General features: G+C 33.9%; 1 protein-coding gene and 1 long non-coding RNA gene across 2 annotated transcripts; one reads left to right on the top strand and one right to left on the bottom strand.

Moving 5' to 3' along the window:
* The first annotated feature begins 5,116 nt into the window (after positions 1-5,116).
* LOC112733924 (probable zinc transporter 8) lies at positions 5,117-8,011 on the top strand. Its single transcript, XM_025783043.3, has 3 exons — positions 5,117-5,782; positions 6,099-6,248; positions 7,706-8,011. The coding sequence occupies exons 1-3, from the start codon at positions 5,117-5,119 to the stop codon at positions 8,009-8,011; spliced, it is 1,122 nt and encodes a 373-aa protein (XP_025638828.1).
* Positions 8,012-17,281: 9,270 nt separating this feature from the next.
* LOC140178146 (uncharacterized) lies at positions 17,282-25,889 on the bottom strand. Its single transcript, XR_011870389.1, has 2 exons — positions 25,685-25,889; positions 17,282-17,933 (listed from the first exon to the last, which is right to left on the bottom strand). It is a non-coding gene; the product is annotated as an uncharacterized lncRNA (long non-coding RNA).
* Between the last annotated feature and the right edge of the window lie 2,094 nt (positions 25,890-27,983).

Below are 27,983 nucleotides of genomic sequence, written 5' to 3'. Positions count from 1 at the left end.
TCTTGAAGACAAAGCATTTTCATTTGAAAAGGAACTTCCAGATTTTTCTTCATGTATGGGAACATGTCCCAAAACAAATTTACCCAAGTTGGACTTAGTTTTTTATGAAGATGCCAGAAATATTATAGGAGATCTATCAAAAACAGCATCATCATTTGTCACATATCCTAAACCAGATTTTTCAAACAATGGTCTTTGACTTGCAAGTAATTTGTCCAAGTTGCTAGAACTTTGAATAAATTTTGCTAAGTCACCATTCAATCTTTTAATTATTTCATTTAGTCTTTCATTTTCAACAATGAGCTCTTGAGAAGGATCCACAATGTGCTTTCCTTTTAGTTTTTCAAGTTCAGATTTTAGAAATCTGTTTTCTTCAATAATATCCAAAGAACATTCAGTTTCCTTTACCTTTTCTCTCAAAAAATCATTTCAGCTTTTAACATTTCTTTTTCAGATTTACATTTAGTGTATTTTTCAGCAGTTTTGAAGAATTTTTTGTGAGATCATCAATTATAACGTGTAAATCATCTATGGACAAGTCATAGTAATTTACCTCATCAAGTTGATCTTCACCAGCCATGAAGCAGATTTTATCTTCACTTTTGAAGTCTTCTTCCTCATCCGAATCATTCTCAAGATCCTCCCAAGATGCCATGAGCACTCTTTTCTTTTCTTTCTTTCCTTTTTCTTCCTTCATGAGCTTCGGACAGTTGAGCTTAAAATGTCCAGCCTCCTTGCAATGATGACAAATCACCTTGCTCAAGTCCTTCTTGTATTCCTTTGAGCTTGACCCTTTGTACTTGCCTTTGTTCCTCATTATCCTTCTGAGTCTTCTAGCAAAAAATACAAGTTCATCATCTGAAAAACCATCACTAGACTCACTCTCTTTTTATTCTACTTTTTTACCTAAGGGCTATTCCCTTTTTTCTTTGAGTTCGGGTTTTTGTGTGTGGCTTCATAGGCAAGGAGTTTTCTTCTCAGCTCATCATAGGTTATAGGGCTTAGGTTATTACTCTCAGGTAGGATAGTGGCAATTGTTTCCCATTCCTTTGTGAGGCTTCTAAGGAGTTTTCTCACTAGGGTTTGTTCTGAGTAGGTTGTACCCATAGCATCAAGGTTGTTGATTATGATTGAGAATCTCTCAAACACTTCATCAATGCTTTCTTCATCCTTCATATTAAACATTCCGTACTCTTTTTGCAGCATATCAATCCTCATTTCTTTGACCTATTTAGTGCCTTCGTATGTAACCTGGAGTTTCTCCCAGATTACTTTGGCTGTCTTGCATCTAGACACCTTTCGGTACTCTTCAAAGCTGATAGCACAGTGAAGAAGGTTGATGGCTTTTGCATTCAGCTCTATTTTCTTCTTGTCGTCATCATTCCATTCAGTTTGTTCTTTTGGAGTCACCACTCTATCAGAACTTATTTTTGTTGGAATCTTAGGGCTACTCACAACAATCTTCCATATGTTGTAATCAATGGATTGAATGAAGATCCTCATCCTCTCTTTCTAGTAGGCATAGTTCTTCCCGTTGAAGAATAGAGGCATGTTGTTTGACTGGCCTTCAGTTAGAGTATATGTAACTGTGGTTGTGCCCAAGTTGTTCGCCATTGGACCTTTGCTCCAAGCGCTGAAGCTTGATTCTTGAGACCTTGGCTCTTGATAGCAATTGAAGGTTGCAGAAGGCATAGAGAAGGGGGTTGAATCTATGCATTTCTTTTAATTTAAATAAATAACCCTTTTAAAATAAAATTTCAGTCTGAATCTGTTTGAACTCAGCAGCAAAAAATTTATGAGATAATTTTATTTTGTCTCATGAATATCAGAAAATAAAACAAAGAAGGGAAGAGAGAAGATGACACTATCATGTATCCTGATTCAGTTGACTTGTGCAATGCAACCTACATTCAGTCTCCACCACAACTGTGGTGGAATTTTCACTATAGTTAAAGTATTACATACACCAATTCCACAGGATTGACACAATCCTTTCACTCTCAAGTTCTAACCTAACTTGACTTGGTTATGCTAATACCTAACTCTTCACTTTTAGTACTCACCCAACTAAGAAAGGGGTACCTCACTGGTACAAGATACAAGACACAAAACCAACCTAAAGAAATCTGAAATCACTCTAGGTTTTTCTCTCAAGTGTATCACTCAGCCTTTTAACACTCATTGGCTTTTACTTGAGCTTTCTCATTCAGCCTTTTACCACTCAAGAAATTACAGAAAGATATACATTAAAAATGAAATTACAATCTGTAAAATATGAAGGAGATTAATGCTTCAACAGCCTCTTTGCTATGTGATGAACCAGATTTGCTTGCCTCTGATTTAGTTCCTCATTCTGACGGAATGCTCCTTTGACTAGGAAACACTGTCCAAGTTGATGAACTTTCGCAGAGAAGACTTCTCAGAACATGAATCTTCAAACCCCTGGTTCTTTCTCCTTGCTTTAGCAGAAACAAAAATTTTTCTTTTTGTATCTCCTTGTATGTTGTTGAGTTGCATCTACCAAGTTAACTCCTCGAGCTGTGTGCTACACCAGCTTAACCGTTCCCTTTTTCTTGACCGAATGACTCAGAACGACAAAGAAAAAAATTTTCAATGGCAATCCCACATCTGAACCCTTGAGATACTACTTGGTCCCCAAGAAACAATCTTGGCCTTTGATTCACAGTAGTGTATCTCAGAAATCACTTTTTCCATATATCTCAAAATAAAGTAGTAGAGAGTTGGAGAAGGAGGGAAGAAAGCAAGATGCATGCAAAAGGAAATAAGTTACCTTTAACTTCTACCGTAGCCTAAGATGGGTAGATTTGGGTGATTAAACTTTTGCCTTTTCTAATTAAGCTTTCTCTTTCTTTCTTCTTTAATGAAACAAGCAAGAGGAACGAAACTCTCTCTCTTTTCTCTGTGTCTGACTGAATGAGAAAAAGGTGAACGTTACTTTGGAGACAACACTATGGAGAGATCAGCTTGAGAATTGCCTTAGGGCTTGGATCATGCCCGCTTACCATACAACCCATGTGATTTATTTTTTGTTTGGGCTTTGTTTGTTATTGTTATACTTTGTGAGTGCTTCTTATTTTTGTTAACTTTATTTGGGCTGTAACAAGTTAAGTTTTGGCCTGCATCACTTTTTTTTTTTTTTTGGTTTCCCACGGTATCCCCCAACCCGGTAGGTCAAGGACTAATCCGTCGCGGTACTGAGCTCCATTTAAGGGTTTGCCGCTGGCCAATGGGTTGCTGCATGCACAAGGCGGGATTCGAACCCCCGACACTTGCTTAAGCGGACTAGTGAGCTAACCACTAGACCAACCCAACTTGGTTTGGCCTGCATCACTTTAAACAAACATCATCAAAACTGATTGGGTAATTAGCCCAATAAAATTAATGTTTGTCATCATTAATTATGTTAGTTAATTTCTTAACTCAATAGACATACAGTTTAAATAGATAAAGAAAAATTAAAACAAAGACTTACAAAATGTCATTTACTCTCTCTTTCTCCCTATATATGGATAGGAGAAATATTTGAAATAATAAAATTTATTATTTTTTATCATTACTTAATTATCAATTTAATTTATCTAGTTTAGTTCTTTTTAGTCTAATAATTTAATAACATATTTTATCTCATATTTTTAATATTAATGGCTAACTAATAGCCAAAAATAATAAATTTTAATAACTCTTTAATATTTTTTATATCGATAATATTAGAAAGATAAAAAATAATTAATCTAAATAATCTAAATTTATTGTATTTAATATTTATTTATTATATAATGTATTAAATAAAACTAAAAATAATAAATTTTGATCGTTTTTAATTAATATTTTTTAGTCCACAAATTCCTGTGTATATATTATGTATGTTTTGAATATGTATGAGAATATGCTCCAAACAATAAATACTCAACCATTACTTAGCCAATAGCTAAAGCAACTCGAACAAATAATTATAGGAAAACACATTCAAATTCGATGTTACTCACAATTTTTCTCTCTTCCATTTATTTTTTAAGAAAAAAAAATCTAAAAATCCTCCAACATTCATATCAAACCAGAAGAAAATCTTGAAAAAAAATAGAAAAAGATAACTCCCTTCCCCTATCCCCTATCCTATGCCCTCTCCGGTTCAGCCCTTTAATTTCGCTTTCATCGCCTCTTCCACAGATCAGGCACATTTTTATTATGCTAGATAAGCTAATAAAAATTATAGTTGTGCAGGAAGAAATTAATTGTTCTGTAACTTTTGAATGGCAAGACGTGACTAACCTTATTCATCGGTTTCAAATCATGTTACAGGTAACAATGTTCTCTTTATTTTAATATAATTGTGAAAAAAATTTTATCATTAAAAAAAATAAAAATTTATAAACTCAAAAAATTAATCATCATATATTTGTATAAAAATATATATATTATTTAATTTATTTTTAATATATATTATATTTTAATATATATTATTAATTTAATAATTAATTTTTTGAGTACACCGAATACATATGATTAAAAAAAGGGAAAGTATGAGGAGCCAATGGAATATTTATATAATGTGTACAATGGAGGTTTAAGGAGTATTAGAGATATAATCATTAGTGTTACCTTTTCCCATCAGCTGAAGCTTTTGGGATGAGTGGTATCATGACATGGTATTAAAGCGCTAGATCCGAAAGGTCAAGAGTTCGATCCTTTATGAACCCCAAAATCAATTTAGGATTTAGGAAGATGTTTATTATCGCTAGTACTCGGATGGTATGTTCATTTTGTAACTCAATTTCATTGTCTCCCTAGCGGGATCCAAAAAAAAAACTACAAAGTTGTGTTGAGATATATATGCCGAAACAAAGAAGGCGCCAGAAATTTGTTAGGAAACAAAGTATACACTAGCATCAACCTCACTCCTAAAATTTGGTCAAAATACCTCCTCAAAGTCTCAAAATACAACAACAGATACACTTTTTAAACCTAGAGTAATTTTCACTTTTTAAACCTAGACTTATAAATTGGTCATTCTAAAGTTTCACCAAACCAAAGCACTATATTAATAGCTATAACAACTCATAATTTCTCTCTAATTCTCATTCTCTCACTTACAATTATGGCTACTACACCAATAAATTCAAACCTCCTCTACAAGATTATTATTGTTATTTCCTTCCTTGCAATCACAACTTGCCCGGTTGTCTCGGCCGAGGAATGCGCCTCGAACCACCAAGAAGCATGTCACAACCGGAGCGAGGCGCTCAAGTTTAAAATAATAGCAATACTTGCAATTCTAGTGATGAGCATGATCGGCGTAACGCTGCCGATGCTCTCACGCGTTGTGCCCGCAATTCACCCAGACCGTGACCTTTTTGCGTTAGTGAAGGCCTTTTCCTCCGGTGTCATCCTCGCCACCGGTTACATGCACGTATTGCCGGACTCATTTAATGACCTCATGTCGGACTGCTTGCCGAAAAATCCGTGGCACAAATTCCCATTCACTACATTCATCGCCATGTTTTCCGCTGTTTTCACCCTCATGGTGGACTCTTTCTCCAACAGTTTCTTTAAGAAGAGAATCCTTGCTTCTTCTTCTTCTACTACTACTAGTGATTTTTTCGAGAAGAACATTGAAGTTGATGGTGGTTGCCGCAATGAAGTGAATAAAGAATTGGAATTGCTTAGTCATGGTCACACTCACGGTGATGAGATTGAACACGGAAATGGAAACACGAAAGTTGTGAGTGCGGAACAGTTGCTACGCTATCGTGTTATCGCTCAGGTTAGTTATCTTAGTTGGTAAACTACCAAAATAGTAGTAGAAAGCTTATACCATTAACAAAAAAAGAACTCCGATAAATATAAGTGATAAATAAGTTTTCGAAAAAATTATAAATAATGATAACAATAATAAAAGAATATCATATTTTGTTTATAAGTGACAAATAATATTTTTTTGTTATATGCATGTAGCACTACTAATCTTCATTTTATTATTGTTGTTGGTGGTGAATTTTGAGCTTGTGGGTTATGTTTATTATTTATTGTTTAGTGTATGAATTGTGAGATGTAGTTGTATGTATATAAAACGTATGCAGGTGTTGGAGCTAGGGATTGTGGTGCACTCAGTGGTGATTGGTTTGTCAATGGGAGCTTCAGATAATCCATGCACAATTAGGCCTCTCATTGCAGCACTCTGCTTTCATCAATTCTTTGAGGGAATGGGCTTAGGAGGCTGTATACTTCAGGTTTAATTTATTAATTACCGATATATATCTTTATTATATTTTCTTATGTTAAAAAATTAACTACACCAAAAAATAATACTAGTTAATTTTATTAAAATCAAATTTTCTTAACTACTAATAATGAACTAATAAAATAACCAATGAGTTATAACTCAAATGGCATAGTCTCCCCATACTCAATTAAGAGATTGCGGGTTCGAGTCTTTTATCTTTGATAAAAAAAAAAATAATGAACTAATGAAATAGTTAGAAAAGTTTGTTCCTAGTCATTCTCCTAACAACGATAATTTTCTATTTTTAAATATATACATAAACTAAAAAAATAATTAAAGAATGTTAAGGTTACAAAAAATTGAATCCAAATTAACAAAATTATATTAATATTTTTTCACGTATTCCATTAATTTTAATATTTACCAATATTCTTTTCTTAATAACTTAGTTCAATCATGTCTTTGTGTAAATGCATAATTAAAAAAAAAAGATATTAAATATTGTCACCAATGTTTGTTTATTTTGTAAAATGATATTTTTTTTTGTCTCTCTATTTTCATTTATTGTATTTTCTAGTTTTACAATTTTAAAAGTGAAAAATTGAGAATAATAAAAACAAAATTTTTTTATTGTTACATATTTTATTTTTCACAGTTCTCTAAAAATAAATATAAAACACTAAAAATAATTTAATCAGTATGTTAAAAGTGATAAAATATATTAATGCTTATATTTGAATGGTTTAATCCTAGTAATTTAACAGTCGGGTAATATTGTTGTCCGTTTTTTATGGTATTTAAAGAATAAAAAATAATAAAAAAAATATTTAAAAGTGTAATATTTACTAACATAATAATTATGATAAGAGTGAACTATCATTTTGGATTCTCATTTTTTAACAAAATGACTTTTAAATGAATGAAATAACATTTTGATCCTCCAAAAATAATCTTAATTTGCAAAATACACTAAGAATAAAAAAGCATACTCAAAAAAAAAAAACTTTAGAGGTCGAAATGTATGCTTAGAAAAAAGATATTTCAGCTTTTAAATTTAATAATTTTATTTTAAGTAAATTCTTTTTGAAATCCTTTTGGTAAAAACATAAATACTAAAAAAATATTCTATATATTGAATGTTAGGTAAGTTTTCTGTACGTACCTTCTAAACAATTTCTACATGTTATAACAAAAAAAAATGCATGAGTTGTTTTTCCATTATGAAAAAATACTGTATTTTATCAAATTGAGACAATTTTTCCAAGCTCAATTTTATTTCTTTTTTTTTTTTTTGAAGATTATGTTGTCAAATATTAAATTATTTGAGATGAAAATTATGATTTGCTCACTAGTGATATTTAATTTTATGTGAAAATAAAATGTAACTAAGAATTATTTAATATATAAATAGATACCTATCTAACGAATATATATTTCTTTTTCATTATCTTTTTTTGGTAACAGGCAGAATATGGGATGATGATGAAGTGCATTATGGCATTCTTCTTTTCCGTGACAACTCCATTTGGAATCGCATTGGGGATAGCTTTGTCGAAGACGTACAGTGAAACAAGTCCAACCTCACTCATAGTTGAAGGTGTTTTGAATGCTGTGTCTGCAGGGCTTCTCAATTACATGGCATTGGTAGAGTTATTGGCCACTGATTTTATGGGCTCAAGGCTTCAAAGTAGAGTGAAGCTTCAGATTTGTGCATATCTTTTTGTTTTTCTCGGAGCAGGAGGCATGTCAGTCATGACAATATGGGCATAGAGAAAAAAGAAATATTGTACGAAAAAATAAAGTAGAATTTTTAGAGAGGGATTGCTTTTTATCCTTTTTTTTCCTCACATGCATGTCTTCATTAGTTGACACGGGAGAAGCAGAAACAAAAGAAGAAAAAGAACAAGAGTTTTTGGATTTCATGGGTTATTTATTCTCTCTTTTTCAACGTTTGTGTGTGTGTCATCTTGGATTAACCTTATATATTATCTACAAGTAAATAATTTTTTTAGCCCTGGGATCTAGTCTAGAAAGACCTAATAGATGTTAGCTAAAAGATGCTCTAACATCTTTTTCATACTCGAACTCCAGACTTACGTCAAAGTGTTTGGTCACTTGTGGGTTGCCATCCAATCAAAGTATCATTGGCTTTCTTCAAATTTGGTTTTAAAGATAAAAATCATAGTAAATTTTTATTTTCTTCAAATTTAGAACAAGACAAACTCTAAATGTTCGAAGATATCACCTTTTCTTCTTTCTAATTAAACAGTCACTCAAAAAGAGTAGAAGTGTAGCCTAAAAATTCTCTTAGTCAAGACCCAACCAAATTGAAAAAAACAAAAACTAAATAAAGTACACATCCATTAATAATAAGTGATATAGTAACTTTGACTTATGATGAGTTTAGAAAACTTGAAATTATTGTTATGATCAAACATAATTAAAAATGTTAATTAAAAAAATTGTTAACTTAATATTTGCTTCAAATTATTTGGCTGATGGATTTTGTTTAGTGTACAGATTTTGATTATTGGGCCAAAAGTCACATAAGTCCAAATTGATAAATGAATTAATTTGCTTTGATTGATCCAAGTTGCTGAGACTTGAATTGAAGTTAAGTCCAAACCCCAGACTCATTTTGATAAAACAAAATAATGAAGAAAATGGCTCAAAGATGCCATACATTGATTACAAAACAAAAGGAGTCCAATTTGTTGATGCACAATTCGATTACCTATTTCATGGGTTATGGAATTCAAAATTTAATTAAATAAAGCACAAGCATTGGTAACTGAAAGAGAAAATTAAATTGAGTTAATTACATTGATGGCTCCACACGTTACTCCACTCCTTGGAAAATGTTAGTAACATTTCAATTTCATTTAATTTCACATTGAATGCTTTTTTCTTCTCTCTCTTTGTTTCGGTCATTTCATTGTCAGAGAAAAAGATAGCAAGAGCAAGTTATCAGAGATACAGTGAAGCTATGAAGAAGCAAAAGACTAGGATGAAGAAGGTCATTAAAGAAAAAGGAAGATCTGAAGCATAGTGTGGCTAAGATCTTTGTCACTGAAGGAAATATTTCAAGAAGAAGCTTCAAGATCCTCATGCCTAGAATAGAAGCAATCGGCCTCGGTCAGAGAAGAAGATCTCTGTGAAAAAGCTCGTTTCCATTTTTGTTCATCCAAGACAGAAGGTAGCTATTGGAGCTACGTTGAGGAAGGAGCAAATATGGAAAGGAAGGAGCTGTAAAGGATCAAAGATTCATCAAAGGTCAGAATTCATTCTTGGGGACAAAGTCAAGATGAAAGGCTCAGATTGATGAAGTTTGATGAGAAGGGATGAGAGAGAGGTACATGCATGTTGATTTGCTTTCGGTTTTTCCTCTCTCTTCTCTCTGTCCGAACCGGCTATGTGTTGGAGAAGATGTTAGTGGCTTGGTTGAACTGGTTTCAACCTTGGAAGCTTCCCCTTCTATAATAAGAGTGAATGGCCAAGGGTTGAGACAAGAAAAGTAAGCATAGAGTTCTCATAGCTATCCGAAGCTAACAGAGTTCTTTTCCTTCAATGAGTTTTATTTTGTTTTCTTTTCTTTAGTTTTGTCTGTCTGAGTCTCATGGTAAAAGGCAAACAGAGTGAGGTTTGTAAGAAAAAGCCAGTGAGAAAAAAAAGACAGAGAAAGCAAAATTAAAGAAAAATCCAGAGATATTTAAGGGTTCCTTTGTACATCTGTATGTTGTGTTTCACGATCCTGTGGAGATTCCCTTGCAAGTTGGGTTAGCACTTTACGATTAAAAGCTTGGTAGGTATCCAAGTCAAGTTCAGATTTGGGGATAAAATCTAGATTTGTCCCAGATAGGAATGGATAGTTTCTAGGAAAGAATTGGTGTATGTAACTGATGATTATAGTGAAATTTCGTCACAGTTGTGATGGAGACTAGATGTAGGCTGCATTGCACTTAGCAGTTGAACCAAGATACTGGGTATGATTCTCTCTCTCTCTTCTATTCCTATTCTATTTCTGTTGTACTGGAGACAAAATTAAAAATATCTCCTAATCGGTTACAAGATAAAAAGAAAATGTCTCTTGACTGGTTATGAGACAAAATGTAGAAATATCTCCTAAAGCTCTTTGAAAAAGAAGAAATTAATATATAGCAAAAAGGGGCTAAGATTCAACCCCTCCTTCTCTTAGCCACTGATTACCATCAATTGGTATCAGAGCTTGGTCTCAAAGAGATCAAGCTTTGCATCTTGGAGAAAAGATCCTGATGGCAACTAATAGTGGTTCAAATCTGGTGGCCTATACTCTGACGAAGGGCAGTCAAGCAACAGACTTCCATTCTTCAATGGAAAAAACTACAATTACTGGAAAGAAAGAATGAAGATTTTTGTTCAATCTGTAGATTACAGACTTTGGAAGATAATCCTGAAAGGTCCACAATTTCTAACCACTACTGGAGCCGATGGTGTGGTTACTCTCAAAGGTGAAGCTGATTGGAATGATGATGAGAAAAAGAAAGTAGAGCTCAATGCCAAAGCGGTCAACTTGCTCAACTGTATTGTCAGCTTCGAGGAATACCGACGAGTATCACAATGCACAACAGCAAAGAAAATCTGGGACAAACTTTAAATTACTCTTGAAGGCACAACTCAAGTCAAGAGACCAGAATAGACATGCTGAATAGAGAATATGAAATCTTCTCAATGAAGGAAGGAGAGACGATAGATGAACTGTTTGAAAGATTCAACGTCATCGTCACTGGCTTGGATGCTATGGGGATCACATATTCTGAATCTGTGTTTGTGAGAAAAATATTGAGATGTCTCACAAAACAGTGGGAAACCAAAGCAATAGTGATAGCTGAAAGTAGTAACATTGATACTATGACCTATGATGATTTGAGAGGAAATTTACTTGTATTTGAAAACACATATTTAAAAAAAGATACAAAAAAAAAAAGAAATTACTCTCAAATCTATTACTGAACCTCTGGAAAATGAATCTAGTGATAACTCTTCTGAAAATGAATTTGTGTTGTTTGCTAAGAAATTCAGAAAAATGGTGAAGCTAAAGGAACGAAACAAAAGAGGCAGCTCAAGGAAGCTAAAGAGGGATCTCGGTAAAGTAATATGTTACAATTGTAAAGAAGCTGGGCACTTCAAGTCTGATTGTCCAAAACTGAAGAAGGAGGACAAGCCAAAAAAAGGAAAGAAGATAGGTCTCGTGGAATCTTGGGAGGGCTTGGAAAATGATTCTGATGAATATGATAAAATAGAAACCAAGTCTCAAACGTGTCTCATGGCCGACATAGTTGATGAGGTAATATTTTCTGAACCCTCAATTGAAGACCTTCATCTTATGATTCATCATCTTTCTGAAAAGATTAAATGTTTCTTTTATGAAAACCAAGATCTTGAGTCCTAAATAGAAATACTTAAAGCTGAAAATGATTTTCTTAAAGATAAATTAAAGGAAGCTAAAACCACTGTTGATCTTGTTGAGAAAAACAAGCGGTTGAAAGCTGAACTTGAAAGCTGTGAATATCACCATTCTGTGACTGCAAATCTAAATTATTTTGAAAAAAATGAGTGGCTGCATAAAGAGATAAAAAGACTTAAAGAGGACCTAGCCAGCTTTGCTCAAAGCTCTGAAAATTTAAATCAACTCTTGACTAGCCAAAAACCTCTTTACGATAAAGCTGGTTTGGGTTTTCACAAATCTGAAAAAAATTATTGAGAAATCTTCTTTTACCAATTTGGCATCCACCTCGGATGACACATGGTTTCAAAATCCAACAAGTTTTAGGAAAACAGCAACTCAAAAATTTTGTAGATTATGCAATTGGAATGGTCATTTCCTTATAAAGTGCTTCATAAGTGAAAGGATGATTGGAGATAAGGTTTACAAAATTATTTGTGATTATAATGGCTTGGAACAAAGAAGATGATTTGACATCAAAGGATCCAAAAAGACTTGGATACCTAAGGTCACTTAAGGTTGTTTTGTAGGTTTGCTTAGCATCCAAAAGAAAGGACAACATATGGTATATGGATAGTGGGTGCTCTAAGCATATGACCAGAAAGTCAATATTCTTCATCAAGCTTGATGAGTATGATGGAGGCTTTGTTACTTTCGGTGACAATGGAAAAGGAAAAATAGTGGCCATAGGTAAAGTGGGTAAGAATTTTTCTTCTTTCATTAATGATGTGTTGCTTGTTGATGGATTGAAACATAATTTACTAAGCATTAGCCAATTATGTGATCTTGGATATTGGGTTATTTTTAGACAATTGGACTGCTTGGTTGTATGTGAAAAATCTGATGACATTTTGTTTGAGGCTAAAAGGTGCAATAATGTGTATGGATTAACTATAGAGGACTTAAAGGATCAAAAAGTAACCTTTACTTCTCTTGAATCTGAAAAATGGCCTTGGCATAAGAAATTGGGTCATGCAAGCATGTACCAAATTTCTAAGCTTGTTAAGAAAAATTTGGTTAGAGGAATTCCTAGTATTAAATTTGATAAGGATATTACTTGTGATGCTTGTCAACTAGGCAAACAAGTAAAATCATCTTTTAAACCAAAAGAAGGAATTTCCACTAAAAGGCCATTAGAAATGTTACACATTGATCTCTTTGGTCCAACAAGAACTCAAAGTTTGGGGGGTAAACATTATGGTTTGGTAGTGGTGGATGATTACTCTAGATTTGGTTGGGTTCTTTTCTTAGCACACAAGAATGATGCATTTCATGCTTTTTCTTCTCTTTGTAAAAAGATCCAAAATGAAAAAGATTTAAAAATTGCCCACTTGAGAAGTGATCATGGAAAGGAGTTTGAAAATCAAGATTTTGAAAATTTTTGTGATGAACTTGGAATAGCACATAAATTTTCATGCCCAAGAATACCTCAATAAAATGGGGTTGTTGAAAGAAGGGGATAGAAGCCTTCAAGAAATGACTAGGGCAATGCTTTGTGAAATGATATTCCAAAATTTTTGTGGGCTGAAGCTGTAAATACAGCTTGTTATATTTTGAATAGAACCATCATTCGAAAAGGTTTAAAGAAAACTCCATATGAGCTTTGGAAAGGAACCCCACCCAATCTTAAGTATTTCCACATTTTTTGATGTAAATGCTTTGTACTCAGCAATAAAGAAAATCTTAGAAAATTTGATCCAAAATCTTATAAAGGAATGTTTGTTGGATACTCCACCACTAGCAAAGCATTTAGGGTTTACCTCAAAGAACATAGAACAATAGAGGAATCCATACATGTGTCCTTATGTGATTCTAATTCTATTCCAAGTGTTGTGTTAGATGATGATGCAGGAAGTGAAGCTGATGTGAACCATCAAGCAAGTCAAGAAAAACCTAAAACTGTCCCAAGTGATGAATTTGTCTGTCCAGAAATGTCTCATCAGGATGGAGGAGACATTTCAGTTTTACCTCCTAAACAAGCCAGAGAATCCAGAATAGAGCTGTCCACTGAAACTCATCAAGGCAGAAACATTCCTCAAAGGCCATGAGAATAGAAATTCTTGAAGGATTACCCACATGAATTCATCATTGGTGATCCCTCAAAAGGCATAACCACAAGATCCTCAAGCAAGAAGCAAACCGAGTCAAACAATGTTGCCTTCTTGTCCCAATTAGAACCTCTCAATGTGAAGCAAGCTCTTGAAGACCCCTCATGGGTCAAAGCCATGAAAGAAGAGCTAGCATAATTTGAAAAGAATGAGGTTTAAACACTTGTACCAACTCTAAATGGTAAAAAGGTAACCGGTACAAAATGGATTTTCAAAAATAAATTGGGTAAAGATGGTTGTGTACTAGTGTTGTTTGTAAGGCTAGATTAGTGGCCCAAGGTTACGATCAAGAGGAAGGTATTGATTTTGATGAGTTATTTGCTCTGGTAGCAAGAATGGAAGCAATTAGGTTGCTTCTTGCCTATGCTGCCCACAGGGGCTTTAAAATGTTTCAAATGGATGTCAAATGTGCTTTTCTTAATGGTGTTATTGATAGGGAAGTATTTGTGGCTCAACTCCCCGGTTTTGAAAGCAAAGAGTTTTCAAATCATGTTTTTAAACTCTCTAAAGCTCTCTATGGTCTTAGGCAAGCTCCAAGAGCTTGGTATGAAAGGCTTAGTGCCTTCTTGTTGGAAAATAAATTTCAAAGGGGTACCACCGATACTACTTTGTTTATAAAAGAATCTAATGATGGTATCTTACTTGTTCAAGTTTATGTGGATGACATTGTGTTTGGATCGGCCAATGAATCCTTGTGTGAAGAATTTGGAAAACTTATTATTAGTGAGTTTGAAATGAGTTTAATGGGAGAATTAACCTTCTTCCTTGGTCTTCAAATCAAACAAACTCCTAGTGGCATCTTTATACACCAAGGAAAATATGCCAAAGAATTAATCAAGAAATTTGGTCTTGAAAACTCCAAACCAATGGGAACTCCTATGCATCCAAATACTAAACTTGACAAATATGAAAATGAAAAAGATGTGGATGAAACAAAGTATAGAGGAATGATAGGATCCCTCATGTATCTTACATCCTCTAGGCCGGATATTATTCAAAGTGTGGGTGTGTGTTCAAGGTTTCAATCTCACCCAAAAGAATCCCATCTTTCGGCTGTTAAAAGAATCATTAGATACATTAAAGGCACATGTGATTTTGGCTTGTGGTATCCTAAATCTAATGAATTCTGTGCAGTGGAGTTTTGTGATGCAGATTATGCGGGAGACCGAGTGGAGAAAAGAAGCACTTTCGGAATGTGTTGCTTCCTTGGAAGCTCACTAAACATGTGGTCAAGCAAGAAGAAAGCCACAGTTGCTCTATCCATGGCTGAAGCTGAATATATATTAGCCGCTGCATGTTGCTCTCAATTAATTTGGTTAAAAACTCAATTGGAAGATTACAAATTGAAAATCAATAGTATACCTCTGTTTTGTGATAACATGAGTGCTATAAATATTTCAAAAAATCCTGTACTGCACTCTAGAACCAAGCACATTGAGGTTCGATATCACTTTTATTAGGGAACATATACAAAAGGGCACTATTGATATCCAATTTGTAAAATCTGAAGAGCAACTTGCTGACATCTTCACTAAACCACTGTGTGAAGATAGATTCTGTTCATTAAGAAACAGTTTGGGAATGATGGATTTGAGTTTTGTTGAAAAAATGTGATTTTTTTATGCCTCTGTTTGTTTTTGTCTCGTAGGCAGCAGGGAGACAAATCTGGACACATCATGAACGAGCCATTAAATAGGGAGAGACTGAACTTTGGTACCTTGGACTCAAGCCCAATCAACCTCCTTTGAAGCCCATTCCATGATATTGGCTCATTAATATTTTTTGCATTGTGCTTTTAATAAAATTCTTTTTATTTTCTTTCACATCATATCTTCAAAAAGGAAGTTTTTCTCAAATCAAATCTTTTTTCCCATATCTTCTCCCACTTTTCAAGGAAGGGTCTTTTCAGTTATTTGTTTTGATTTTAAATTTTCTTGTTGAAATCGTTTCCCATTAAATGCTAATTGCCTTAATTAAGTTTCTCTCCATTAAGGAAGAAGCCAGGGCTTACATGTCTGGTAAATGGGACAACCAGGTTGGGATTTCCCTCCAAGTGGCTTTTACTCGGGTTTGCGAAAATTTTTCTGCACTTGAAGGCACAAATCTCACCCACAAAGCCCTCGGCCCTGTGAGAGTCTTGCTCCACCGTATCATTAATCATGTTCTGATGACTCAAAACGGTTCTTACCAAAGGGTTACGGTTTGTGATACTCTTGTGCTTTTTGCTATTCTAAATTCTGCATCCATTTCATTTACATATCTTATGGTGAGACATATGTAGGACTGTGTCCGCAGCGACAAGAAAGCAAATCTACTATATGGAATGTTTTTAACATGCATCTTTGAGTACTTTAATGTGGATTTGAGAAATGAGCCTGTTGAGAATAGGGTTTCCACAATTAAAGGAGGTGGGGTTCCCGATTCTGTTAAAGGTAAAAAGGGCAAGTGTTCAATGGCATCAATGTTTTATGATAGTGAAAGTGATAGTCTTCCTCCTGAATCTGCTCGGATTTCTGAAACTATCAAAGATGTTCTGAATAAGTTCTCCAACATGTTTAGTATGATGGTCAGGTCATATGGTGTGCGAAATCGTGATCATTCCTTCCTTGGTAACGGCGCTAAAAACTCAATACGCATGTTCATGTTCTTAATTCTGTTTCACAACTTCGTACAACTAACCAGCAAGTGCACTGGGTCGTCCAAGTAATAAACCTTACGTGAGTAAGGGTCGATCCCACGGAGATTGTCGGCTTGAAGCAAGCTATGGTCACCTTGTAAATCTCAGTCAGGCGGATTCAAATGGTTTTATGAATTGATAAGTAAAAGATAAATAAAATATAACTAGGATAGAGATACTTATGTAATTTATTGGTGAGAGTTTCAGATAAGCGTATAGAGATGCTTTCGTTCCTCTGAACCTCTGCTTTCCTGCTGTCTTCATCCAACCATTCCTACTCCTTTCCATGGCAAGCTTTATGTAGGGCATCACCGTTGTCAATGGCTACATCCCATCCTCTCTGTGAAAATGGTCCAATGCGCTGTCACTACATGGCTGATCATTTGGCGGTTCTCGATCATACTGGAATAGGATTTACTATCCTTTTGCGTCTGTCACTACGCCCAGCACTCACGAGTTTGAAGCTCGTCACAGCCATCCCTTCCCAGATCCTACTCGGAATACCACAGACAAGGTTTAGACTTTCCGGATCTCAAGAATGGCCATCCATGGGTTCTAACTTATACCATGAAGATTCTAATATCTCGGACTCGGTCCCCTGTATTAGATATCTAAGAGATATTCATTCTAGCTTGTTTGCATGTAGAACGGAAGTGTTTGTCAGGCACGCGTTCATAAGTGAGAATGATGATGAGCGTCACATAATCATCACATTCATCATGTTCTTGGGTGCGAATGGATATCTTAGAGAAGGAATAAGCTTGAATTGAATAGAGAAACAATAGTACTTTGTATTAATCCATGAGGAACAGCAGAGTTCCACACCTTAATCTATGGTGTGTAGAAACTCTACCGTTGAAAATACATAAGTGATAAAGGTTCAGGCATGGCCGAATGGCCAGCCCCCATAAAGGTCTAAGATAGCATAAAACTAATCAAAGAGAATCTAAATACAATAGTAAAAAATCCTATTTATACTAAACTAGTTACTAGGGTTTACAGAAATGAGTAAATGATGCAGAAATCCACTTCTGGGGCCCACTTGGTGTGTGCTTGGGCTGAGCATTGAGCTTTACACGTGTAGAGGTCTTTCTTGGAGTTGAACGCCAGTTTGTAACCTGTTTCTGGCGTTTAACTCCACTTTGCAACCTGTTTCTGGCGTTTGACTCCAGAATGCAGCATGGAACTGGCGTTCAATGCCAGTTTCCGTCATCTATCCTTAATCAAAGTATGGACTATTATATATTTCTGGAAAGCCCTGGATTCTACTTTCCAACGCAATTGGGAGCGCACCATTTTGAGTTCTGTAGCTCCAGAAAATCCACTTTGAGTGCAGAGAGGTCAGAATCCAACAGCATCTGCAGTCCTTCTTCAACCTCTGAATCTGATTTTTGCTCAAGTCCCTCAATTTCAGCCAGAAATTACCTGAAATCATAGAAAAACACACAAACTCATAGTAAAGTCCAGAAATATGAATTTTAATTAAAAACTAATAAAAATATACTCAAAACTAACTAAATCATACTAAAAACTATGTAAAAATAATGCCAAAAAGCGTATAAATTATCCGCTCATCATCATACAAAGAGGCTCGAAAGCAAGCCTATGAAAATGAAAAGACCTGGACCAAATTCCATGAAAGGATAAATCTGCTGATTAAGAACTTGGAGAAGGACATGACTCATTCTGAAAGAGAAGACGGTCATCTTGATTCTGACATCGATCTTTCTGATGCCTAATGATTTTCTCACTGCTGCTTATGTTCTTGAACGATTTCTCTCTTGTTGTCTTTTTGGATTTAGTTTCACTTGAACCATTTTTTGGGATGACTGTACTCCATAACTTTGATACTCTGTTTGCATTTTAATATCAATATTATGAATGGCATTGCTGTTTTATTTATTTTGCAGGTTCCCTCCTTGATGAAAAAAAGGGGAGGAAAATTAAAAAGAGGCTGAATTGAAAATCGAATTGGGACTGCCAATTCTAGCCCTATTTTGGAGCTCTTTTGATTACTGTTTCATGCCATTTTTTGATGCTCTGTTTTAGTGGCTGAACAATGTGACTTATTGCTTACTTTGACATGTCGCTTTATTGGCAGAAAAACTATTTTTTGCTTTGATTTAAACACATTATTATGAGCAGTGTATTGATCATTTGTTGGACATGTACTCTGAATGTACTATGTCATACTCTGTTTTGGTGGCTGAACATTGTGTTGCTAGCTATGTGTTTTATTGCTTGCTATGATATGTTGCTTTGATGGCTGGAATTTTTTTGATGCTTTGAATATGTTACCTTGAGCAGGGTATTAAGAACTTGAACTTTGATCATTGGTTGATAAAAATATTTTTTGTTTTGTTGATGTGGCTCGGTTTCTTGAAGTTCCATGTTCTGAAAATTTAAAATTTTTTTGGAACTATTTAAACATGTTTACAGGTATTGCTTCCATTAGATAAATGCACACATTAAGGGGGAGCAATGTGATAAATTGGAAGGGGAGGATTCGGCCAAAATCTCGAAGGGAGTTTTCTAAATCCTATTCCTTTTCAATTCATTTTTAATACTGTTTGTCATCAAGGGGGATATTGATGAATTTGGAAAACTTGAAATTATTGTGATGATCAAACATAATTAAAAATATTAATTAGAAAAAATTGTTAATTTAATATTTGCTTCAAATTGTTTGGCTGATAGATTTTGTTTAGTGTACAGATTTTGATTATTGGGCCAAAAGTCACATAAGCCCAAATTGATAAATGAATTAATTTGCTTTGATTGATCCAAGTTGCTGAGGCTTGAATTGAAGATAAGCCCAAACCTCAGGCCCATTTTGATAAAACAAAATGATGATAAAAGTGGCCCAAGGATGCCATACGTTGATCACAAAACAAAAGGGTCCAATTTGTTGATGTACAATTTGATTACCTACTTCATGGGTTATGGAATTCAAAATTTAATTAAATAAAGCTCAAACTTTGGTAACTGAAAGAGAAAATTAAATTGAGTTAATTGCATTGATGGCTCCACACATTACTCCACTCCTTGGGGAATGTCAGTAACATTTCAATTTCATTTAATTTCACATTGAATGGTTTCTTTCTTCTCTCTCTTCTCTCTCTTTGTTTCGGTCATTTTATTGTCAGAGAAAAAGATAGCAAGAGCAAGTTATCAGAGATATAGTGAAGATATGAAGAAGCAAAAGGTTAGGATGAAGAAGGTCAATAGAGAAAAAGAAATATCTGAAGCATAGTGTGGCTAAGATATTTACCACTGAAGGAAAGATTTCAAGAAGAAGCTTCAAGATCCTCATGCCTAGAATAGACGTAATCAGCCTCGGTCAGAGAAGAAGATCTCTGTGGAAAAGTTCGTTTCCATTTTTGTTCATCCAAGACAGAAGGTAGCCATTGGAGCTACGTTGAGGAAGGAGCAAATATGGAATGAGCTGTCAAGGATCAAAGATTCATCAAGGGTCAGAATTCATTCTTGGAAACAAAAGTCAAGATGAAAGTCTCAGATTGATGAAACTTAATGAGAAGGGATGATAGAGAGGTACATGCATGTTGATTTGCTTTCGATTTTCCCTCTCTCTTCTCTCTGTCTGAACCGGCTATGTGTTGGAGAAGATGTTGGTGGCTTGGTTGAATCGGTTTCAACCTTGGAAGCTTCCCCTTCTATAATAAGGGTGAACGGCCAAGGGTTGAGACAAGGAGAGTAAGCACAGTGTAAGAACCCGAGTTTTTCACACAAAACCGTTTTAATAAAATAATAATTTTAAGTGCCCAAGATGGATTCAAAATTTAGAAGTTTTAATTTGAAAATATAAATGTGAAAATTGGTTTCAGTGAATTTTTCTGAGTCAGAAAATGTATTTTCTGAGAAAGACCGAGAACCGACAACCGAACTTGTCGAACCAGTTTAAGCCTGTCCGGTACTCTGTTTTGAGAAAAATAATATTTTGGAAAAACTAATTTATTATTTTGAAAGGAGAAAAATAATTTAGAATTGAAAACCGGGCACTAATCTTAAAGGTTTTGGCCCAAAGTGGGCCAAACGGACCAAAAACGCTGACGGGTTGGACCGGACCCAAATCGGGCCCAAGGTCCAACATATATAAGCTCATTTAATGAGCTTTGAGTTCATTTTTTCAGCCCTAAGAGAGAGAGGACCACGGTTTTTAGAGAGGAGAGGAGAAGAGGGATGACACTATTCATCCTCCACTTCCGGAAGCCATAACATGAGCTACGGAGCTCCGATTGACAAGCCATTTGAGGCTACACAAAGCTCTTGACGAGCTCTTCCTTTTTATTTAAGTTTTTTGGTAAGAACTCGAAGCTCACTCCCCAGTTTTCTGCCCTAATTTTCTGCGCGTTTTGGGTTTAGTTCTTGAGCAAGTTTTGTGGTTTTGCTTATTTAGGTGATCTCTAGTAGCGGGTAAATATTGGATTTTACCCCTAATCTCGTTGGATAAGATAAGGTTTTACTAATCCCTTGTGTTTAGTTATTTTGTGTATATTAGGTTTTGATTTTGGTGATATATATGATGTTAGATTGAGTTTTGGGTGTTTGTTGGAGTTGGTTGAGGCTTTAGATCAAGCTTGGTGGCTTTGTTTTGGTATTTGGTGCGTTTGGGAATCGGCCAAGGTATGGTTTCGATTTTTTTTATGTAATATGTAATGTTTCTGGACACTTAGACTAGTTGACCCTAAGATAGGGTGAATGATATTGGTGTATGAATATTTAAATATGAATTGATGTAATTGTTAGTTATATTGGATTATTGTGGTAGATGATGATTATTGGAGATTGTTGGTGTTAATGATTATTGATGATTGATGTTGTTAGTAATTAAAAGTAAATTGTGATTTAGAGATTGGTATGAGAGTGGGTGGAGTGGATATGGTTGATGAGAAATATTATTTGTTGATGGTTGTTACTGTTGAGAAAGTAGATAATAAATGTTGTGGATTATTATTGTTGATAAGGGTTTTTGATATGGTTGATGAGTAATGATGAGTAATTGATTTTGTGGGTGATGGTGATTGTGAGAAGTATTAGTATTAATGATGTATTATGATGTGGAATGATGTAGGTGAGTGTGTATATTGATATGGGTAACATGAATGTTGATTTTGATGACTATTGTTTGGAAGATGTGAGTTTTATGAGATTAATATAAAGAGTTGTAGTAGTTGATGTTGTTGATAATTCATGGAAATGCCATTTTTGAATGAAGAGAATTATGTTTGTTTATGATATCTTGAATGTTGAGGAATAAGGAATTTGATGGTTCACAATGGTGTTGATGAGTTATGATGTTAATTGTGTGAGAAGGGTGAAGTTGAGGTTTAAATTTGGGAATGATGAGTTATGGTTGCGTTATGTTGAAAAGATTGAGTTAGAGAGGTTTGATGGTTGAGAATGGTATAATATGATAAAAAGGGTAGGTTATAATAGAAAGTAGAGCTTGAAGTGGTTTTGGTTTGGTTTTGGTTGGAAATGTTAGTAAGTTGAGGTTTTGAGACTTTTGGTAAAAGTTGGTTTTTGGTGAACTTTGTCTGATCATAATTTTTGCCTCGATTTTCAAAATTGGGTGAAATTTGTTTGGAATTAAAGATCTTTGAAAACCCTTTAAATTGATATAAAGTTTGTAAAATTTGTAATTTTGTAGAGGAAGTTATGATCACTCAAAGTTGGTGTTAAAAATCTGAAATTCTGCAAGATTGCAGAATTTCATGATTTCTGATATGTGCGAGCGCACACCCTCGTGCGGACGCACACCCTGCGAAAATTTTGACCTGTGCGGACGCACACACATGTGTGCACGCACAGGCAGGGCAGTGCGTTCTATTTGCAGCGCTAGCACAGCTTGTGCGCGCGCAGATCTACGGAAGAATTTCAACCTGTGCGGACGCACACATTGGGAAGACCAGTCTGTTAGGGGCGCTGGCACAGGTTGTGCGAGTGAACAGATTCTGTAAGTTTTGCCACCTGTGCATACGCACACATTTTAAAATCTCCTGGGCGTGCGCACGCACACACCCCTGTGCGGCCGCACATGCCATGTTTCTCAAATTTTACTTGTTTTTCAACTATTCTACCTTCCCACAGGGTTGTAAGTTTCTATAACACCATTTTAAGACTCTTGGGCTTGTTTTTAGAGCATTGAAATATGGGAAAGGTCTTAGGAGGTTTAAATTGGGTTTTACTTTGAAAAGTTAGCAAACGGAGATTTAGGTTTCTAGTGTATTGAGGATGAGTTGGTTGAGAGACAAGGAAGAGTAGTGAACTGGGTGATTGCTGACAATGAATTGAGATACTGATGAACTGATGAGTTTGGGATGGAAATTATGAATTGATGATGGATGTGATGAGTTGAGGATTCAAAAAGGCGTGAATGATCCTGATGAATGTTGAGAGTGTGCCAGGCACTATATCCTTAGAATGATAATGTTTGAAAGAGAGTGTGTCAGGCACTATATCCTTGTAATGTTGAGAATTGATACTTGAAAGTGGATTGAGATGAGAAATGGTGATGAATGGTGATCATGTGAGGTTGATGAACTTGTTGAATGTTGAGAGTGTGCCAGGCACTATATCCTTGGGTTAAGTACGATGAGAACTTAAAGAGGAATGATGATCTTGTTGAATGTGGAAAGTGTGCCAGGCACTATATCCTTGGGTTAAGCATGATAGTATGCAGGGCACTATATCCCTGGGAATGAATTATGATTAATGACCTTTTCTGCTGCAAGAGTGTGCCAGGCACTATATCCTTGGGTTACGCATGCGAGTGTGCCCGGCACTATATCCGTGGGTCAGTAGAGTGTGCCCGACACTATATCCGTGGGCGTGGCAGAAAAGCTACATCCGAAAGGATGTGTCAGGTTGGCATTTATGGACCGACAAGTGATATCACGAGCCAATAGGATACGCATTCATCATATGCATCTTTTATGTGCTTGATTGTTTTGATTACGTGAGTTTGCCTAATTGTATAACATGCCTATTTGCTTACTTGAACTACTTGCTTTATATGCTTCTACTTGTGTTTTATTTGTTTGCATTAATTGTGATTGTTTGGTGCTGAGGAGGTTAGGTAGGCGCTGGCGATGGGATCGCACAGAGGTTAGGTTGGAGGAGGCTGTGGGACAGAGCGGTGTGATTAGTATTAGTTAGAATTCTCCTAAGTTTAGATAATCCCTGGTTTATGGTTTAAGTCCTTTATATATTTATTTATTTTGTTCTAAACTTGAATATCGGTTTGATGTGAAGTTCTAGGATTGCCTTCGGTGTCCTGGAGCCTTACATCTTACATTATTGGGCACTGTTACCATACTGAGAACCTTCGGTTCTCATTCCATACTTTGTTGTTGTTTTTCAGATGCAGGTCGTAATCTACTTTAGTGAGATTACAGATATGGTGACAGAGCGGAGTATGGTTCCTCCTTGGTTTAATTTATTATACTTTGTTATAGTTACTCTCACATCTTGTTGTGTTCTATCTTTATGGCCTTAGAAGCTTATTTGAGAGAATAGTTGTATAAGTTGTTTTTAATTCCAAACTCTGTATGTCTGTATAAACTAGTCGGCTTAAACTCCGCAAGTTGCGACTAGTCCCCTATGATTATTATACTATTGTATCTATATATATTCCATTCTTTTGCATCTATATCTTATATCTTATGCGTTAGCTACGTGTGAACGTTTCACGCTTTTGTAATTTTGTCTTTGAGCTATATCCTTCATCAGGCTTCTAGATTATATTATTTCCTTCTATATTTATAAATATGTATAAGCCTTAGGACTGTCGTAACCTCTGATTAACCTTTGCTTTACGGCTAGAGGTAAGGCTTAGGGTAATTGGGGTGTTACACACAGAGTTCTCATAGCTACCCGAAGCTGACAAAGTTCTTCTCCTTCAATGAGTTTTATTTTGTTTTCTTTTCTTTAGTTTTGTCTGTCTGAGTCTCATGGTAAAAGGTAAACAGGGTGAAGTTTGTAAGAAAAAGCCAATGAGAGAAAAAAGGCAGAGAGAGCAAAATTAAAGAAAAATCCAGAGATGTCTAAGAGTTCCTTTGTACATCTGTATGTTGTGTTTCATGATCCTGTGGGGATTTTCTTGCAAGTTGGGTTAGCATTTTGCGGTTGAAAGCTTCGTAGGTGTCCAAGTCAAGTTCAGATTTGGGGATAGAATCTGGATTTGTCCCAGATAGGAATGGGTAGTTCCTAGAGAAGAATTGGTGTATGTAATCTGATGATTATAGTGAAATTCTGTCACAATTGTGATGGAAACTGGATATAGACTGCATTTGCACTAGCTGCTGAATTAGAATATTTCTGGATGTGATTCTCTCTCTCTCTTCTACTCCTATTCTGTTTTTGTTGCACTAGAGATAAAATTGAAAAATATCTCCTAATTAGTTACGAGACAAAAAGAAAATATCTCTTGACTGGTTATGAGACAAAAAACAAAAATATCTCCTGAAACTCTTTGAAAAAACAAAAATTAATATACAGCAAAAATGGGCTAAGATTCAACCTCCCTTCTCTTAGCCACTTATTACCATCAACTTAGTGTTTCCACCTGAATTTATGCCTCATAGTACATCCACTCTTCTATAGAATGAATTTAGTTTATATTTATCTCTATAGCTGAACATTATATATCATGGTATACTAAGGTTTTAAAATAAATATGCAACATAAGACGTACAATTTCAAGCAAAATAAAGAGATAGTTATATCAGCATAATATACTTCTACTTCCATTACATAATACTAACCACAAATCTCATAAATTTTTCAAACAAAATAAAGACAACAACAAACATAATTCTCGTTGCACAATATAAAAAGGGATAACCTACATCATAATCAATCACCTCATTGATTCATCTAAGAGCCCACAATATAGCCATGTAATTCCACCAATGAGTCCAACATATAAGGCACCATCGATCATTAAGGAACCAGTTCTAATCTCTTATTGGACCACTGACAACTAAAAGTAGTTAACTTACCCAACTATTATACTTTCAAAGTCTTATAAATAAGAAGCATAACTATTGAATCATATATTAATATGGGTTAAATATCTTGCAGAAAACCACAAAATACTCTTCTATTTATAACAAATGCAGAGGTAGAACCAATGTGAGTGGCAATGCAGTTACCTTAGGATAAGAAATATTGTTCCTGTATAATGCACATTCTGCCACAATTATTGAAGATATTATTGCAATTTTTGTCATATGATAGAAACTAATGCTGAACACAAAGAAAGATAGCAGGGACAAAAAATAATTAAGAGTAACCTAAACAAAACATAAAGAACAAACAAATAAATAAATAAAAAATAGAACAAATGATATATAGTTAGTTTACCTATTCTACTTCAAGCTGACATTAGCAAGACCAGATAGAGATATAACAAAGCCAAGTATAAACAAAGAAGACATGTGAATGGATTTTGAGACATCCTAAACACTTGTACTTTTTGACATTCGCGGCAACTTAGTCTTTAGACATGTGTCCCCCTAGCAGGCACGGACCTATCTTAAGAGGAGAGGAGACACTTGCCCCATTAGAATTTTGAAGAAAACTAAAAATTATATATAGCTATATATATTTATTTTTATTATGATGTTATTTTTGTCCCATAATAAATTATAGATATTTTTGTATAATTTATCTTTAAAAAATATTTTATTTAGTTAAACTTAACATGCAACCAAAAAAAAACTTAACATGCAGCATTATTTATCTTGTGAAATCTGATTTAGTATTAAAACTAGAAATAAATGAATCAATTCAATAAAAAAATTAATTAGTAATAAGGTACTTTTTTTAAACTAACCAATTAATTATCATAATTTTCTAAATACACATAAAATTATCAACATCTTTTTTTGTTTTAAAAAATTATTTGATATAAGAAAAAATATTATTTATTTATCTATCTATTAATTAATGTTATATATTTTAATTTTGAAACAGTCTTGTTTGTATCGTTATTTTTGTTTAAAAACTTATTTTTTCATAAATATTATAATAAATAAATAAACTTTTTAATTGAGTGGGAGATAATTCATATAGTTAAATCTTTTGGTACTTAAATATAATTCAAGCTTTAAAGTATAAATATTAGTGTATTAATAAATTTAACGTGTCTATTGATTAACTCTTTTATTTATTAAATATGTAAAAATAATAAAAATACAGTTAATTGAAAACATGAAATAATAAGTTGTTTATAATTTAACTAAGATTTTGAGTTTAAATTTCAGAATATAGCAAAAAAAAAAATCTTTTAGAAATTGTTTATAATAAAAAGTATTTTTTTAAAAAAAATTGTGCACTAATTATTTGTAATTTTTATATTTTTAATTTTTTTCTTACATAATATAAATATTAATATTTAATAAAATTTATTTTAATATATTTTTGTCTCATTATTAAAATTTTTCACGGAGACTGATAAGTTCCCTGAACGAGGTTTGCTTTGTAACACTGGAATCAGGTACAACATGAATTTTAGTATACATGTATGATGATATATGATATAGTAAATGTGTAAATATTTTTGTTGTTGTAAGGCGGGCCTTTCACTTGGCCGGGTGAATGGATTTTTTGTTTGTGCATATATAAAATTTTGTTGTTGGCCAATTTGGACAAGAAAAACGCTAACAGATTGGGGCTTATGCAAATGTGGAATTAATGCTTGTGTTGTATACAAAGAGTTTTTTTTGTACATAGACATAATTATTTAAAGAACCAGATAATTATAAGTTCTCATTTTTTGACCTATGGGCCTCAGTTGGACCATATGAAAAGATGTTTTTGTTTAGAAATGCATTAATGTGTATTTTGTGCTTACTTTGGAGAACTAAAAAATGAATAAAGTTCTAGTCATAATCCTAACTAAATTCATCCACAAATATTTTGAATTTACATGTACACATTTTTCTGTCATTATTTTTTTCTTTTAAATTTGGGCATACAAATTCTTCCCATATCTCCTCCTGCTTCTTCTTTTTTTTTTTTGTTACTTTTTTTTATTATGGTCATCACCAATAACACCAACATTTTGCTAATATCTTTATTAGTTCTAATTTTCTATGGTGCCATCATTAAATAATTTCGATTCATTTCTTAGTTTATTTGAGATTCATTTAAATCCAAAATGAATTCGATGTGTTTTTGTTGATGATTGACTTTTTTTTATTGCTTGTTCAAATCTAAACTAATTTCGTTCATTTGAGAATTAATATAAATAAATATATCATGTGATAGACATGTATTTAGAATTATATTATTTATTCTATTTTTTTAAAAAAATAAAAAATAAAAATTTAATATCTCCATGTATTATATATAATATTTAAATAAATTATATTTTTAAAATATTTTGATAAAAAATTATATTATATAATAATATTTTTAACAAAAATAATTAGTTAATAAATTTTAAAT

Source organism: Arachis hypogaea, chromosome 13 (genome assembly GCF_003086295.3).
Source record: "Arachis hypogaea cultivar Tifrunner chromosome 13, arahy.Tifrunner.gnm2.J5K5, whole genome shotgun sequence".
NCBI lineage: Eukaryota > Viridiplantae > Streptophyta > Magnoliopsida > Fabales > Fabaceae > Arachis > Arachis hypogaea.
The sequence above is the reverse complement of the archived record's forward strand: the minus strand, read 5'-3'. Positions and strand labels throughout refer to the sequence as shown.

Coding starts and splice junctions, on each gene's coding strand:
- LOC112733924 (XM_025783043.3), top strand. CDS start 5,117: ATGGCTACTACACCAATAAATTCAAACCTCCTCTACAAGATTATTATT. Junction 5,783..6,098: donor GCTATCGTGTTATCGCTCAG/GTTAGTTATCTT, acceptor AAACGTATGCAG/GTGTTGGAGCTAGGGATTGT. Junction 6,249..7,705: donor TAGGAGGCTGTATACTTCAG/GTTTAATTTATT, acceptor TTTTGGTAACAG/GCAGAATATGGGATGATGAT.